Raw genomic sequence first — 16,728 nt, forward strand, 5'->3', positions numbered from 1 at the left:
CCTCCCCTGTGCACACACACACACACACACACACATGCGCGCGCGCCTCCACCTTGCATCAAAATGATATGGTTTTTTTAATTAATGAGTTCTTAACCATATTAATGATAATCAAAAGAGAACAGTTTTTCAATTCCAGCAGCCCTTAAGTGTGAAAAATCTGCCTTCCCCTCACTCAACAATTCCTGTCCCCCTCCCCAGTATGTTAATGTCTCCTTCTAACGGTAAACTTTGCATATAAAAGCAGGCTGGTACATAGATAGAAATACATTGCATATAAAGTCTATCCTTGCTGAGAACTCAACACCTCTTGAATGGTTAAATAATCTTTTATAGAGATCTGAGGTCAAAGATCCACTTTACAGTCCCCACAATAATCCGCCCTCCAAACAAACACCGGTGATCAGATGGTGTACCTCCTCCTGCCAAAAATTCAGTGGCTAGAATAGAAACCACGCTCCTCTCTTTCCACGGTTCCCAAGGCTCCTGCATAAGCTTCCTTGCACCATGTTCACTTTCTGACCTCCACACCCTGCCTCCACTCTGCTCCAGTAATGTGCTGATCATCTCACTGTTTCTTGAAAAAGACAAGCTGTCCCTCTCCAACTCAGGCCACTTGCACCAGCTATCCACTCTTCCCAGAGCACTCTGGCCCCCTGAACTTCCATTGGCTCACTCCTTCCTGACCATCAGACCACAGCTCAGAAGTCACTCACAGACTCACAGAGAAACTTCCCTGACCAATCACCACCACATCCTTCTGTTTGTCTGTTTTTCCTTTGTAACACTTAATATAACATAAGATCGTTTTCTGCATTTGTCGATTCACTGTTCGCTTCCCCATTTTAAAACTGAGCGGCTCCTCAGGGAGTGGATGTCTGTCCTGTTCATCGCGAGGTCCCCAGCGCCTAGCACACAGTAAGCATTCAAGGATCGTAGGCAGAATAGGTGACTCATTGCATGCTGGTACACCCAGTGTTCTCCATCCATCCTCCTGGAAACACACACACACACCTTTCCATCCTATTCTGTTTGTCCAGAGGACGGACAGGTAGCTTGCTTCCTGCCCTTGGCTATCTCGACTGACCCATTCCAATTTCAGAACTAATCGCATTGGAAATTTTGACAATTCCCAATTTCGCTTCAAAGAGGCGGCTCACTCAGTAAGGCCTCTTTAAAAAACAAAACTGTTACCCCCTTTCCAGGTAGGGTGACAGGACGGGAGGGAATGAAGATGCTCACTTTGCAGACGAGGACACAGAGGCCCAGGAAGATTTTAATCGCAGACTTCTGCGCATAGACTCTGTTAAAAGTGCGCCCCGAACACTGCCTTTGGCTTGCAAGTCCGCACCTGCGAAGGCACTGCAGTCCAGGAGCATCCCGGCTCTCACGCCCCGCCCCTTCGAGGAGCACCGTACGCAGGCCCCGCCCCAGTTCTCGCGAGATCTGGAAGGCGAAAAATGGCGCCGACGTGAGCGCGAGCCCCCGGCCGTCAAAGGAATTGCCGCAGCCTTAGCTGGAGCCGCTGGAACCGCGGGAACAAGAGGCCGAACGGGCCCGAGGATGGTGAGCGCGGCGCCGGGGGCGCGGACGCGGCGAACCAGCGGGGACTGGCGGGAAGCGGCCCTGTAGCGCACACAGCCTCTGGCCGACCCCGCCCCCACATCCGGGCCCTCGCTCGCCGCTGGCTGTCACTCGAGGAGCACCCTACCCCCTACTTCCGGTCCTGGCTTCGACTGGGCCACGCCCACAGGGCTCGGGCACCGCCCACCTGATCTTTATACAGCCGGGCCCCCAGCACCTCCAGTTCGGCTGCCCAGCTCGAGCCCGACGGGTAGATAATCTCCGTCCTCCAACAACCCACTTGGCCCCTTCTGACCCCTCCAGCATCTTCCTAGCTGCACCCCTGCTCAAAGCCCCGCCTTTACCCCGCCTACTCCTGAGCCACGCCCTTGCCTGGTAGGGGGCCTCCCACCTTTCCAAGTTAGGATCGAAGGCGCGCTTCTTTCATATGGGTAATTCCTGGAAAAGTACCTCCTTCTATATTTGCGACACCTCCCAGCTCCCTCCCAGAGGATGGGGACACAGGAGGTGGGAGTTCAATCCATCCTCACTCCCTTCTTTCCATTGATGGTGACTCCTTAGGATGGGGGCTGACTGGGTGATATCTCTGGGTCATTTGCTGCTTCAGGAATGTCCAATGGTCTTGGTGGGGTGGAGGCGTTCCCATGGCTGGCCCCGGCAGACCCTGGGCCCAAAGGGTTTCTCCCTACCTCTTCCTTCCACCAGGAGGAGAAACCCTCGGGGCCCAGCCCGAACATGCCGGCCACTGCAGAGCCCAGCTCCAGTGAGACCGACAAGGAGGTGGTATCCCCAGTTGTGGCTGCTGTAGCCACCTCCTCTTCCATGGGGGAGGAGCCAGGCTCAGACCGGGCAGCCACACCCCCACTGTGGGAACGTGGAGGGCCTGGAGGGACCCAGCAGGGTGCCTCCCCAGCCCCAGACAGTGGCCATCCTGGCTCTGGACCCAGCCTTGGCCTGACCAGCACAGTCTCCGGGACCAGCGAAGACCTGCGGCCTCCCAGACGACGCCCACCACCAGGTGACCTGTGATGGGGCCTTCTGGGGGAGCACAGGCCCTGGAACAATAGAAGTGAAGAATATAGAGTATCTCCAAACTTGGGGCCCATCTAGAGGGAATCACCACTTACTGAGCACCAAATATATGCCAGGCTGTGGCTACAGTGAAGAACCAGGCCAACTCTGCCCCTACCCTCTGGTGGGGGAGGCAGAGGGTAAAGGCCCCAGTAGGAAACCATAGGGTAATTCCAGCCCCATATATGTCTCTCTGGGGCAGAGCCCTGGACAGTATGGATGGAGAAGGGACGGTGACCGCCCCCCTTCTGTGCATCCTGCAGGGAAGCAGATACCCTGTTCCAGCCCTGGCTGCTGCCTCAGTTTCCCCAGCGTTCGAGACCTGGCACAGCATCTGCGTACCCATTGCCCACCTACACAGTCCCTGGAAGGTAGGGCCAGGGTAGGTGGTCAGGGTGGGAGGCAGGTTAGAGTGGGAGGCAGGCAGAGCCTCCAGGCCAGTCTTGGCCACCCCCTCCACTCCTCTGTCCTTCATCCCTGCCCTGCCAGGCAAACTCTTCCGCTGTTCGGCCCTGAGCTGCACCGAGACTTTCCCCAGCATGCAGGAACTGGTGGCACACGGCAAGCTGCACTACAAACCCAATCGCTACTTCAAGTGAGACCCCGTCCACCCCGCCCTCTGCTGGTGCCTGGTAACCAGACTCCAGGCAGCTCCCCCCACCACTGATTTGACAGTCACTACCTGGGGTCCGGGCTTTTCTCCCTACTCAAGGGGGTTGGGTCTGGGAGTGGGCGTGACCTAGGGCAAGCCTTGCCCTTAGCTGCCCGGAAGAGAGACTGGTTGCTAGAGCAAGTTCCGGGGACCCGGAGGGCAGGGCTTGGAAAGGGGAGGGGCATACATGGCGTGGCTCCGCTAAGTCCCTCTTTCTTGCAAGATTAAAAACTGACCACCTAAATCAGAATTAAGGCTTCCTTCCTCATCTTCCCTGGTTTGCGACCAGGAGGGGTCCGGAATGGTTGCGACCACAGTAGGGGGGCGTTTAGGGCAAGCTCCTCCCCCGCATGTGGGGAATCTGTTATTTGGACCCAGGCTCCCTTACCACCCTCGAGCAGCGGCTACCCAGGTTACAATGGATAGGCCCCTTCCTTGCACCCTAGGAGACCCAGCCTAGCCCTGTGCTGCCCCCAGGTGCGAGAACTGCCTCCTGCGCTTCCGCACGCACCGCTCGCTCTTCAAACATCTGCATGTTTGCGCTGAGCATGCGCAGAGCCCAGCCCCACCGCCACCCCCCGCCCTCGACAAGGAGCCACCGGCGCCCGATCGCCCACCGGAGTCCGACCCTGCGTCGGCGCCGGGCCTGTCGTTTCCGCTGCTCGAGCCATTCACGACTCCTGCTCCTGCCCCCACCGGGCCCTTCCTGCCCTACTTGAACCCCGCGTCCTTTGGCCTAAGCACCCCACGCCTGCGCCCCTTCCTGGCCGCCGCTCCCGTGCCGCCCGCCTCCAGCGCTGCGGTCTGGAAAAAGAGCCACGGTGAGTGTGGGGGCAGGGCCGCCTGAAGGGTGGGCGGGGCTCAGTCTGACTTATGACCTTGACCCGCCTATTTACTGCAGGTGCAGGCGGCAGCCCGCGAAGACCCCAGGGCGGCTCCGACGCGCCTTCAGGTGCGTTCAGGTGACCACCAGGGAGGGTGGAGGGGATTTCTTTCCTGAGCCCTGCGGGGCCCAGAGGATGCAGGGAGGCAGCAGTGCCCACTCCCTTCCCGGGTGGCCAGAAATGTCACCCCCGAAATACAGGTTTTGCCTTAAAAGTTACTGGCCCCTGCTCCTTCATCTGCGCCGGCGTTTCCGTGGAAAACTCGCGCCCGGTTCCCGAGTCCCTCCCCTACGGTGGTTCAGGGGATGGGAAAGGGGAACGCGGATAAGTCATGTTTAGTGCCCTCCAATACAGGGGGAAATCAGCCAGGCCAGACCCTCGGCGTCCAGGAGCTGATGGGGAGGCGGGGAAAGATCTGACCGCCCTCGCGCACGTCCATCGTCCTCGGGGGTGGATGGGTCCTCAGGGCTGAGGTCCGGGACTGACGGGATCCCGCCTGCCCGCAGGGCACGCGGCCCCGAGCCGCATCGTGTGGGAGCACACGCGCGGCCGCTACTCGTGCATGCAGTGCGCCTTCTCCACGGCCTCTCGGCCCGCCATGACACTACACCTGGAGGACCACCGCCCCATCGCCCCCGCGACCCCGGCGCCCGGGCAGCCGCGCCCCGACGCGCCGGCGGGTAAGGCCCGGGAGCGCGCCGGCGGGGAGGGCAGGGGCCCAGAGGCGAGGGGCGGGGCCGAGGCTCAGGCGCCCCCTCCTCTGCCCCACCCAGACCTCGTCCCGCTGGCACCCCAGATGTCGCAGCTGCTGTCAGAGGGGGAGTGTCCGGTTTTCTCGCCGCTCTGAACCCAGCCGCGTTGGTGGGGGTGGGCTGTGGGATGTGGGTAGTTTTGTAATTTTAGGGGGGGTCTCAGATGGTCGGAGTGGGGTACACAATAAAGGAGGCAGATGAGCCAGCCGGTGCTGTGTCTGCGTCCCTCGCCCCTCCAGTGCACAGTGAGAAGGCCAATCTGGCACTCCTGGGGCGCTCCCACCGGGGGAGGGGGCAGGCCTCCCTCACAGCCCACCAGTGTCCCACGCACATCCCCTGTCACCTGAATGCTAGAACAGCTGTAGGTGGCCCTTTGTCCTGTCCCACCACTTTCAGAAGCCAGATAAGATGGAAGTTTCCTGGTTTATTTAAAAAGCCCCAGGAGTTGGGAGCTGGCCCCGTTGGAGCACACTGCTCCCCCATCCTGAGGCCAGTGCTGACCCTCAAGGAGGTGACAGGGTGGGAGGCAGTCCTAGCAGTGGAAGGGCAGTGCCAGGGCCCCCAGGGCTGCGCACTCCTTGGCAGGCTGGTGTTCAGGCTGCATCGTCATCCTCCTCTCTGACCTCTGGACTCTGTCTTCGGCTGCCCACTTCCCCTTCTCCCCCTGCCCCAGCTCTGAGGAGGAGGGTGGGTCAAGGCCAGCCCTGGAGAGCCTGGGCTCCCTCCCGCCTCACCCTTCCCCCATATACATCCTCTTCCTTTCCTTTGTGGGAAGTCACACTTGGGCCAGGGTTCAAAATCTGGTGCCACACTGCTGTCACCACAACCCGTGGGTCAGCCCAGCTGGGTATGAAAATTATTGGCAGCCACACTTCAGAGCTGGGTTTTACCTCCTGCATCTTGCTCCTCTCCAGCCCTGTGGTCCCCTAGCCCAGGCCTCTAACCTCTCCCCTGCCCAGAGCACCAGAGGCAACCCCTCCTGCCTTTCCTCCCAGTCTGAACGCCCCTGGAAACAGGGGTCTCTTCTGATCGTGCCCCTCCCCTGCCCAGTACCCTTCAATAGCTCCCCATAGCTCTCTGGATGAAGATCCTATTGTCCTAGTAGCCCACAAGGCCCCATCTTAAACCTCTGTACCTCCTCCTAGGGCCATACTCACCACTTCCCTCTCTCCATCCGGTGAGCAAAAACCCCAGGACCAGGTCCCCAGCCCCACAGAGCCCTGTTTCACTCCTTACCTCCAGTCCAGCTTCTGAGTCCTCATCAGAGTTGTCCTCTGTCACCTCTTCCTCAGTATCTGCAGCCAGCAAGACACGCGTCACCCCTTGGGTGGCGTCCCCAGGCAGCTCCCTCAATCACCACCCTCCCATCTTCTTCCTGCCCCCCTCACCACCCCAACCAGTCCTCCTTGGAATCTTCGTTCCCCAGCGTGTTGGGCTCAGAGCTGGGCAGTCCCCCGCATCGAAGCCATCCAGGTAGCCGAGCTGGGGTAATGGCTCAAACACCTGCTCCCACTAGTGCAGCTGCTGTGTCTCCTTGAAGTTGAACAGTTCCAGGTTCCGAAGGCCCTGCAGTTTCTCCTGGGAAGGGCAGTAGGGGAGATTGGGGCACCCGTAGGACCTGGCCCACCTGGACCCCACTGCCTGCAGCCTCACAAGGGGCCTCAGGGCTTCAGTGTCCTGGATGGGATCACAGCTGAGGCTCAGGTGGCCCAGGCTGGGTGTCCGCTCCTCCAGCACCTCCAGGCCCCCACTCAGGCAGCTGTCACTCAGCACCAACTGTGGGGCATTCCCAGATGGGCCATGAGGGCACCCTGGGGCTCCAGGGCCTCCTGAGCTCCCCCTTCTCAGCCAGAAGCTTTGGAACCACCACTGTGTGATTGCGGGAGAGTTGAAACCCCTCTGCATCTCATTTTCCTAGTCCTTAAAATGGGTGTCAGGATGCTTGCCCTTTGGAGTTCTTGTGAGGATTCAGAGGGAGGGAGAGAGAGGGAGGAGGCTTGGGAAATGTTTGCAAGTGGTTCACAGTCCTCCTGCCACCAAGCCTGTGGCTGCCTGGGACCCTCGCAAGAACGTGGGGAGGAGGTAGGTCCAGCGGCCCCTTTTTACAGACAGAGAAGGTGAGGCCAGGAGGTACACTATGCACCCTGACTCTAGCCAGGCCCAGTTCCAAGTTACTCTGATTCTACACCACCCAGGAAGCTGGGCAGTTACCACTGATGAGAAAAGCCAGGCAGTGAGGCCCAAAGGGCACTGTCCCCTTTTCCTGCACTCCCAAGGCCCCCAGACACCCTGGGAAATACGCCCCTAAGCCCACCCTTCCATGCATCTCCAGGTCCCCCAGCCCCCAGTTTTCCCCATCAGGTGGCCCTCGTTCAGCCACCTCCACATCCAGGCAATGCGACTTCTTAGTCTGTCAGGACCTTTCCAGAGAAACCCAGAACCACCATCTTTCTTGGCCCAGATACCTCCCCCAAATCCCATCACCCATGTAGACACAACAGCCCCTTCCATGGGTCCACAGTCCCTCCCAATCCCCGCACTGCCCTCTGGAGCAAGCTGAAGTTGCCCTGAGACCTAGGGTATTGGGTCACTCCAAAAACTGCCTCCTGTCCTCACCCACTCCCAAGTCACATCCAACCTTTGCTCGCCTGGGAAGCCTTACTGCTCCCAGTGCCCTTTCTGGGCTCCTGCAGCCCCTGACTTCCCTCTGGCCAACCAAGCTGTGACCCCACATGGGTACCCCCCCTCCCACCCCCAGCTCCGGGATGCCTGAAAGCAGAGTCCTCTCTTGGCTCAGCCCAGCAGAGGGCGCACGGGAGTGTCAGTCCAAAGGGAGAGTGAACAAGGGCCCGGGCGTCCACGCAGGCACCAAGCCGGGCAGGCTGGCCAGGGAGTGCAGGTTCACGTTGCCCATGCTCCAGGACACAGACCTGCCATCCCCTCCCTGCCTCCCAGGACTCCTGTTCAGAGGGGGATTCACATTTGAGAAGGTGGCCCAGGGTGCGTGTCTGTCCATGCTGGGACTGGGACACACAGACACAGACTCCCAAATCTCCAAGCTGTGCTGTGAAGGGGACATACAGGCAGAGTCATTTCCGACTGCTGCCTGTGGCCTTCCTGGCAGAGGCGAATGCAGGGTTCCTGCTGGGAATGCAATGCCCAGCCTCCTTCCCCATCTCATCTAGATCCTTCTGGAAACCACCTTGCTACTCGAGGGTGCTCTAGGTATGATCCTTGGACCAGTAGAACGTGCATCACCTGGAATGTTTCAGAATCTGAGGCTCCACCATAGACCTGAGGCACAACCTACACTTTAAGGGGGTCTCAGGGTGACTTGTGGGCACCAGTGCCTCTCAGCTAAATCAGAATCACCCTGACGGTGTGTAAGAAATCCCCAGGCTCGGGCCACACCCCAGACCAATTAAGTCAGAATCTCCAGCAGCCTCCATCTTTTTCTAAACTCATCAAGGGATTCAGACACAGAGCCAAACGGAGAATCAGGGCTCTGCACTCTCCCTTCATCTGGGAGCCCGAGGTCACTGACCTCCTGGGGACTGAGCCCTGTGGTCAGGGTCAGGGCTCGCCCTTGTCTGGCCGGGCCTCACATCTTCACAGCGCTGGTCTTGGCCACCACCTTCAGTCCCTCTTCTCTGGCCTTCCAGGTGTCCCAGTTTTCCTCCCTCCTTTGTCCTCTGGGAGCCTGGGGTGTCCTCAGACTCCCTCCCTCCCTGGGGGACAAGGCCTTGGACACTACCCACCCACCCTCCACCAAATCAGCCATCCCAGCCGGGCCCACAGCCCATGATATATCTGCCCCTGTAACAGGGAAGTCCTGCTCAGAGCTTGGAATTGAACTGCAGGGAAGTGTTGAAATGAGGAAGGTGGGTGAGCCAAGAGCCAGCAGAAGGGCCTTACCTATCACATTTACTCGACTCCTGGGTCTCCTGGCCCAGAGCCATGCTCCGTACCCACTGAAAACTCCCCCTCCTGTGGAGGCCCTGGCTAGAGTTGGCCTTGGCCTGCCTCTGTTGGCAGGAGGTCCTCAGGGGCTGGCCCGAGGCCTCCCTGGAGTCCAAGGCCAGCACACAGCAGGGCAAGGGGTGGGAGTGAGGGGGACAATAGCAGAGTCCAGAAACTAGTGCTGACCTCCGAGGCACAAAGCACAGAGGGGGCGACTGGCAGGACAGGAACTGAAGCGCCTGACAGGATCTGAGGACAGGCTGGGGCCGTCCCCACCTCCTTTCCTTCCTCCTCTGCCCTCCCCGCTGCACGGCCAGCAGACCCCACCCCGTGGAGCAGAAGCCACAGTCACTTCCTGAAGGCAGCAGCCCTGGCTCGGGTCCCACTCGGCCCTTGGCCCATCACCCGCCTGCAGCCATGGTGAGTGAGTCCCCAAGCTCTGGGAGAGGCCTCCACTGGCCCGAGGCAAGGGATGCCAGAGGTGGAAATTGGAGGGCATACTCCAAAAGTGGAGCAAGCGGAAGAGGGGCAGGAAAGCTGTCTGGCACCGACACAAAGGCCCAGAGGCACCTGGGCCAGGACACACCTCGAGGACAGCTCGGGCTCCAAGGGGCCCGTGGCAGGCTGAGGCTGTGACTATAAGGGGGACAGGTGGGAATACCTAGATGCCTCCCCTCCCCCAGGTCAGCCTGAACAGCAACCTGGTGACAGGCAGCCAGGGTGAGCAGCAGGGGCTTCCTGTGGGTGCCAAAGTAGGTCATGCCTGCCCCCAACCCCAGTGGTTCCGAAAGGCACGACCTGCTGACCCTGAGCTGCCTGGCCCTGTGGGTCACCCCGGGGCCGCTGCCCCAACCCACCCGATGGAGGGGCTTTCACAGAAGCATTTCAGGCCCCAGGCAGGAATCGCCACCTTTCTTGTTCTCCGGATGGCGGGGAGAGTGAGGCACAGAGAGAGGCAAAGTCCATGAGGTCCTGCCCTTCCCCTCCCCCAGCCTCCTAGACCCCAGGGGAAGCCAGGCTTGGGGACCTGTGGCAGGGCCACCTCTGGGGTAATCTGTCGGTCAGAGCAGGCCTGACTTGCACGTCTCCTGTGTCTGTGACCGATGGTGGCCTGGGGCCAGTCAAGACAGTACCGGGACGGACTTTGTGTGCTACAGATGGTGCGTGTGCCTGGCCAAGGTTGTGCTTGGTAGCCTGCCTGCCTGTCCTCGTGGGCAGCGGTGAATGTCATCCGGGTGTCTGGGACTGTGAAACCCTGCACCCACATATGCCTCCAGGTCTCTGTCTTCTCCGTCTGTTTCTGTCTACATGAGACTATGACAGTCAGACTGGATGCGACTGAGTATACACCTGTCTTTGTGCCTGATATATTCTTTAGTTCAACAAATGTTTACTGAGCATCTACTGCGTGCCAGGCCCTGGGAGGACAGCAATGCATGGGGCTGGGGGGAATGGGCAGTAGAGAGACCCCCAAAACCCAAAACAAAACCATCAAGACACATTTACAAAACAGTATTAAGGAAAATCATTTGTGTGATACAGGGTGGCAGGTACTGAGAGAAAAATCATGCAGGTAGGGGAGGATGGAGCATACGGGAAGAGGGGTGGGGGTTTTTTTGTTGTTTTTTTTTTTTAGTAATTAGGGTGGTCTGGGAGGAAGGCTTCTCTGATAAAGACTATGGGAGCAGAGACTTGGAGGAAGAGGAGAGGAGTGGGGGGAGTGTCCCAGGTAGGTCACGGGCAGAGCAAAGGTCCTTGAATTGGGGAGAGGCAGTAGTGGGGAGGGGGAGGTCAAGGAGGTGACTGAGTAGGGGAGGTCGGATCTACCCCCTCAGGGCCTTCATGACTTGAGCTTTTATTGTTGGGAAATGAAAGAACACTGCCAGATTTTGAGTGGAGGGGCACCATCCAACTCCGAGCTAACAGATCTCTGGCTGCTGTGAGGGGACAGACCAGGGATCGGGGTGCAGGATGCAGGGGCAAGAGACCCTGGAGGAGCCTTTTACAATCCAGGCAACAGGGGACGAGCCCCTCTGGCCCAGGACAGTGGTGCAGGAGGGGCTGGAGGATGTTGGAAGGCACCACTGACTGAGGGGGAGGCCAGGTCCTGAGGGGGCAGGTGAGGTTGGGTGAGTCCAGGCCTAAGTAGGGAGGTCAGAAGGGTGTAGTAGTTTACGGGAGCCTGGGACTCATGGGGAGGCTGGGAGTCTTTGGCCAACAGAGAAGAGGGCCAAGGGCAGAGGCGAGAGGGTGGGGAAGAGGAGCTCACAGAACGGGAGCCAGGAGAAGCGGGCTATGTGTCTGTGACTGTGTTCGTGTCCCGTGGCCATCTCTCCAGGACCGCTGTGTGTATATCCCTGCCTTACTGACTCTGTGTCCCCTAGGGGAGTCATCAGGACTTTCGGAGCCTTCAAGCAAAGTTCCAGGCCTCTCAGCCTGAGACCAGCGAACTCCCCAAAAAAACCCCGAAACCCGAGTTCAACAAACTCAAGAAGTTTCCGCAGCCTGGGCTAAGTGAGCACCCCAAGAAGCCCCCACAGCATGAGGTCACCGACCTGCCCAAGAAGCCCTCCAAGCTCGAGCTCAGTGAACTCTCCAGGAAGGCCCCGCAGCTCGAGGCCACTCGGTTCCCCAGGAAGCCCTCGCAGCCTGAGGTCGGCGAGGCCCCTCCGACGGCCTCGCAGCCAGAGCCCAGCGCGCCTGACCAGAAGCCCCCGCAGTCTGAGCTCGGCAACACCCCCAGGCCCTCCGTGGAGCCCAAGTTCAGTGCACACGCCAAGAAGTTCCAGCAGCCCGAGGCCAGTGTGGCCACCCCAAAGCCCTTGCAACCCGAGTCCAGCACCTTTCCCAAGAAGCACCCCCAGCCTGAGTTCAGTTGGCTCCCCAAAAAGCCCCCGCAGCCTCAGGCCGGTGGCCTCCCTAAGAAGTCCCTGCAGCAGCCCGAGCTCAGTGAGACCCCCGGGGCGCTCCCCCCAAAGCCTGAGCCCAGTGAGCCCCACCCCTCCTCCTCACAGCCCAGCTTCAGCGCCCTTCCCAAGAAGCCCCCGCAGCCCGAGTTCAGTGCAAACCTCAGAAAGCCCCCGCAGCCTCGGGTTGGTGGCTTCCCTAAGAAGTCCCTGCCACAGTCCAATTTCAGCGAGGTCCTTCAGGCACCCAACTCGAAGGCCGAGTCTAGGGACTCCTTGCAGCCTGACCTAAGTGCATTTCCCAGAAAGATCCCACTGCTTCAGCTGAATGACCTCCCCAAGCTGCTGCAGCCTGAGTATGGTGACCTCCCCAGGACGTCCTCAGAGCCTGAAGTCAACGTGTTTCCCAAGAGGCCACAGCAGCCCGAATTCAAAGCGCTCTCCAAGAAGCCCCCGCAGCCTGAGCTGGAGCTGGGTGGCCTCCCCAGGACGTCCTCAGAGCCCGAGTTCAACCTGCTCTCCCCAAAGTTTCCACAGCCTGAGTTCCGGGGGCCTCCCCGCAAATTCTCACAGCCTGAGCCCAGTTCTCTGCCCAGGAAGCACCCGCAGGCCGAGTTCCTCAGAGACCTCCCTAGAAAGCCCCCACTCCCAGGCTCCGTTTCAGAGAGCTCACTGCCCTCCGCAGTGGCGGGCTCCGGTGCTAGGTTCCTGCTGGGCCCGGGGTTGGGAGCCAGGCAGCAGAAATTAGGAGCTCTCACCCGCAGTGAAGGGTCGAGGCTGGGCCTCAAACCTGGCCACCCACCCCGGAGGAGGCCTCTGCCCCCGGTCAGCAGCCTGGGCCCCCCTCCAGCCAAGCCACCACGGCCCCCGAGCCCCAGGGACATCCAGAGCTTTTGGAGAATCTCAGCAACAGACACAGGTGGGTCAGGGCGGCCCAGGCAGAAAGGAGCGGGTAGAGGCTCCCAGGTAGTGCCTGCCTCCCTGCTTCCCCACTGCTCTCATCTCTCCCCAGCTCTGCCAAGGGCCTCCTCTTCTGCTGGGATCCACGTCCAGGCTCGACAGCTTGCAGACATCCCACAGTGAGTGTGGCAAGTCAGGGGGCATGGGCACAGGTCACAGGGCTGACAGGCCCTCATTTCAGGTATCCCCGCAGGGATGCAGATGAGGTCTACGAGCTGTATGATGACGTGGAGCCCACTGATGACTCCAGCCCCAGCCCCAGGGGCAGAGGTTTGTTGGTGATGGGGTGGGGCCCTCAGCCAGACCAGGCTGCCAAGGCACCTGGGGAACATTTGTCACCAGGGCACTTTCTGCCACGCTGCTGGTGTTAGGCCAAGTGACAGTCCGTATCCCCGATGGACTGAAAGCAGTGCCAGGACAGAAAGCAGAAAGGGGGGAGGGCCTTTCAGAAAGATCACACCGGCTCCTGGTAGGTGGAACAGTGTGAGGAAGGGCAGCCCAGAGGCCAACAGCCTGACCACAACCAGGGCAGGTGTGTGGCCCAGGGTGAGACAGAAGGCATGGTGAGCAGTGGAAGAATCAGGAAAGGCACTTGGCGGTGTACTACCAGGGGTGAGAGTGAGCGAGCACATGACGTGGTCGAAGCCTGGGTTTCGAGCTGGGCACCTGTGTGCAGAATAGGGGCATCCCTGAGTAAGGGAGAGGAGTCAGGGTCCACCTGAGACCTGTTGTGTTGGGGGTGCCTGAGGGATGTCTAGGTGGGATAATGCATTCACCAACCTGGTGTGAAAACAAAGCTGGCTCCCATGCCAGCCCCTTCCCAAACGTGCACCACACTCCACCCCCGAGGCGAGGTCATGCCCATCTTACAGACGTGGGCGCCTGAGGACCAGGAGACCTGCCCCAGCTCACACAGCCAGTACGCAGTGGCCCAGGCCCTCTGCTCCCAGGCAGCTTCCCTGCCCCATCTTGGGAGAGGTCTCCTGCAGGGGAACCTTTCATCAGGGGTGCCTTTGGGACGCTACCACTCCTTCCTCACCAGCCCACTCCTCAGTCTGCTGCCTCTACAGCTGTTGCTCCCACCTGTGCTCTGCTTCTCCCGGCCTTTCCCCAGGGGCTGCTTGCAACACCCCTGTTAGCACAGCACTTCCTGATGGGGCCCCTCCTGCTTCCGCTCCAGTGAGACTCTGTGGCTTGGGTCTGGGGGCCACTCCTGGGGATGTGAACGTGGGGAGTACTTCTGGCCACTGCACTTCCAGCAGCCTTGCAAGCAAGGCCCACCCTTTCCCTTTCCCCACACTGCCAGGAAGCCAGGCCACAGGAACACCAGGGTCTGCTCCACACTGCCGCACCCAGGGCTGTGCTCCAACGGCTGTGGCAGGTTCATAGGGACCCTGGGGTAAAGCCAAGGCTGCTCCCAGCTGAGTGACCATCTCCTGCCTGGGCAGCCTCTGGGAGAGGCAGGGGGAGCTTGAGGGAATGTTCTCGGTGGGACTGCGGTTGGCACTGTTATCCAAGCACCAGGCTGATGCTAGAGGCAAGCTTAGTGTCTGAAGGTGCAGGCAAGTGTCACCCTTCAGTGGGCAGCTTGACAGGAGGGTCTGCTAACCCAAAATGTCCAGAGTAGCACTTCAAGTCCCTCAGGGACGACTGCGAAAAGCTAGGGGTTTCAGGTTCTGGATCCTTCACTCACCTGGTGTTCATGAGGCTCTTGCTGAAAGCCAAACCCTTGGCGAGCAGGACTCAGACCTGGAAAGCTGGTCATTTACCAGGAAGTCGGCCCTCACCTGGGAGCCCCCCAGAGTCCAGAGAACCTCATCAGCAGCAAGGCCAGTCCAAGCACTCCATTCCAACAGCCCTTCTCAGAGGCGGACTTTGTTTGCCTTGGAAATGCTTTTCTTTGCCTTATTTTTTGACGGAAATCTCCTTTCAGTTCCCAGAACCTAACCTCTCTCTGAGGCCGGGGTGAAATGGCCTCAAAAGCTTAACAGATAAATCCTGCCTCTTTAACAGCTGAGTGACCTTGGGCAGGTTGCCTTACCTCTCTGAACCTTTATTTCCTACTCAGCGAGGTGGGATGACAGTCATCGATAAAGCTGTTGTGAGTGTTGAAATGAGTGATACACAGTTTCCGCCATGCCGAGTACGTGGCAGGAGTTGAGAAATGAAAGGGAATCCACTATTACTCACAACCCACGAGAAAGGCCCAGGGAGAGGGTGGGGAGGGGACCGACGTCCTGAGAACTGACACAGGGAAGATCAAGCCACCAGGTCCAGAGGCCGAACCAACAGTCCCTGCCCTAACATGCCATTCTGACCGCCCCAGATGAAGTTCCATCTCCCCAGCAACCCCCCAGGAGGCCACCACAAGACCCAGAGCTCAGGTACCACAGGGCAAAGGGCATGGGACAGGGTGGGGCTGAGCTCCGGGAGGACAAGAAAAGGGGATCCCCAAGAAGCATGCCTTGCTCATGAGCACCCAATTCCTTGGGGGGCTCAGGAAGGAGAAGGCCCTCCAGCCACAGCAGTTGATGCCCACAGACCTGAAGACCCTGAAGCAGATCCGGAAGGCAGAGAAAGCTGAGAGGGAGTTCCGGAAGAAGTTCAAGGTATGAACACCAAGCAGAGCAAGAGTCCCTGGGAGGGTTGGGCTTGACCAAGGCCCCCCAAATTCCATCCTCAGAGAGAAGCCAGGGGTTCTTGGGGTGGCAGCAGAGGCAAAAACTCTAACCAATGTCTCCCTCCCCAGTTTGAGGGGGAGATCGTGATTCAGACAAGGATGATGATCGACCCCAATGCCAAGACTCGTCGTGGGGGCGGCAAGCATCTGGGGATTCGGCGTGGGGAGATCCTGGAGGTGATTGAGTTCACCAACAAGGAGGAGATGCTATGCCGGGACACCAAGGGCAAGTGTGAGTGAGCCCGGCCCGGGCAGCCCTGGGGAGATGGGCCACCACCAAGGAGGGCGGAGAACTCACCCACCCCTGCTCTCTTCACAGATGGCTACGTGCCCAGAACAGCTCTCCTGCCCCTGTGAGTAATGGCCCTGACTGGGATGGAGGATTGAGGTGGAGGGGTCATAGACCAGGGTAACCCTCACTGACCCACCTGTTCTCTCTACCAGGGAAACAGAGGTGTACGATGACGTCAGTTTCTGGGGTATGTAGACACTCCGGGTGGACTGGAACAGATGACAGTGCCTTGGGAGGGGGCAGGACCCAGCCCCACTCCCCCAGGGGCTGCTGTCTATCTGTTTATGGGAAAAGGGGTCAGTGCAGTTACTTCCTCAGCAGATCCTCAGGAGAGCCAAGCATTCCCCCGGGGACAATAAGGCTTGCAGGTGTAGGGATCCAGGACAACCCACCAGCCCGGCCACCTGCTAACCCAAAGAACCATGGATCCCAGGTTGACCACCACAGAACTGCCCAGGCTCCTGTCTGACCATGTACACAGACCACATAAAGCCCCTCTTTTAAAGTGATGTCTGCTTCTTGTCTTTTCTTTCCCTCCGGATGGGCACACACAGTGGAGCCATGATCAAACACTTAAGGTAAATCTGTGGAGCCAAACCCCTCTTCCAAGGTCTCACCCCTCAAGGATAAAGGCTCGGAAGGAGAAAGTAGGGCAGTGGAAGGTGGCAAGGTAGCTGGCACCTTGCTAGACTTGGAGGTGGGAGTCCTTGTGATGGTACCCTGTCAGCTGCCGGCCAGGGTGGAGAAGAGACGCTCTGACCCTCCACATCCAACATGACAAGCAGCAGCTACAGCTCTTCACAGGCTACCAATAGCTGTCAAACCTAAGTGGACTTACATATCAGGTCACATCTTTGGGGGAAGAGGGAATGTGACCCAGTTCTGACAGAGTTCAGGTATCAAGTTCGGCCTAAACCTTTGACACGACTAAATATGCTCAGAAACGCACACCCTGCTTGGTCTGTTTTAGCAAAGAAAAGCTGATAG

General features: G+C 59.3%; 2 protein-coding genes across 2 annotated transcripts; both read left to right on the forward strand.

Moving 5' to 3' along the window:
- Positions 1–1,413: 1,413 nt before the first annotated feature.
- On the forward strand, positions 1,414–5,150 carry ZNF414 (zinc finger protein 414). The gene is made up of 8 exons (XM_032466312.1): positions 1,414–1,566; positions 2,290–2,602; positions 2,919–3,026; positions 3,145–3,250; positions 3,785–4,128; positions 4,209–4,259; positions 4,698–4,871; positions 4,965–5,150. The coding sequence occupies exons 1-8, from the start codon at positions 1,564–1,566 to the stop codon at positions 5,036–5,038; spliced, it is 1,173 nt and encodes a 390-aa protein (XP_032322203.1). The 5' UTR covers positions 1,414–1,563; the 3' UTR covers positions 5,039–5,150.
- On the forward strand, positions 4,838–16,250 carry PRAM1 (PML-RARA regulated adaptor molecule 1). The gene is made up of 11 exons (XM_032466288.1): positions 4,838–4,871; positions 9,224–9,323; positions 11,288–12,728; positions 12,822–12,888; positions 12,963–13,039; positions 15,096–15,153; positions 15,270–15,378; positions 15,519–15,681; positions 15,769–15,802; positions 15,894–15,928; positions 16,060–16,250. The coding sequence occupies exons 2-11, from the start codon at positions 9,321–9,323 to the stop codon at positions 16,098–16,100; spliced, it is 2,028 nt and encodes a 675-aa protein (XP_032322179.1). The 5' UTR covers positions 4,838–4,871; positions 9,224–9,320; the 3' UTR covers positions 16,101–16,250.
- The last annotated feature ends 478 nt before the right edge of the window (positions 16,251–16,728 follow it).

Source organism: Camelus ferus, chromosome 22 (genome assembly GCF_009834535.1).
Source record: "Camelus ferus isolate YT-003-E chromosome 22, BCGSAC_Cfer_1.0, whole genome shotgun sequence".
Taxonomy (NCBI): domain Eukaryota; kingdom Metazoa; phylum Chordata; class Mammalia; order Artiodactyla; family Camelidae; genus Camelus; species Camelus ferus.

Bases quoted from the DNA above. Each gene is read 5' to 3' on its own strand.
- ZNF414 (XM_032466312.1), top strand. The intron at 2,603-2,918 runs GTGACCTGTGAT...TGCATCCTGCAG, and splicing joins CAGACGACGCCCACCACCAG to GGAAGCAGATACCCTGTTCC. The intron at 4,260-4,697 runs GTGCGTTCAGGT...GCCTGCCCGCAG, and splicing joins CGGCTCCGACGCGCCTTCAG to GGCACGCGGCCCCGAGCCGC.
- PRAM1 (XM_032466288.1), top strand. The intron at 12,889-12,962 runs GTGAGTGTGGCA...GTATCCCCGCAG, and splicing joins CAGCTTGCAGACATCCCACA to GGATGCAGATGAGGTCTACG. The intron at 15,682-15,768 runs GTGAGTGAGCCC...CTCTCTTCACAG, and splicing joins CCGGGACACCAAGGGCAAGT to ATGGCTACGTGCCCAGAACA.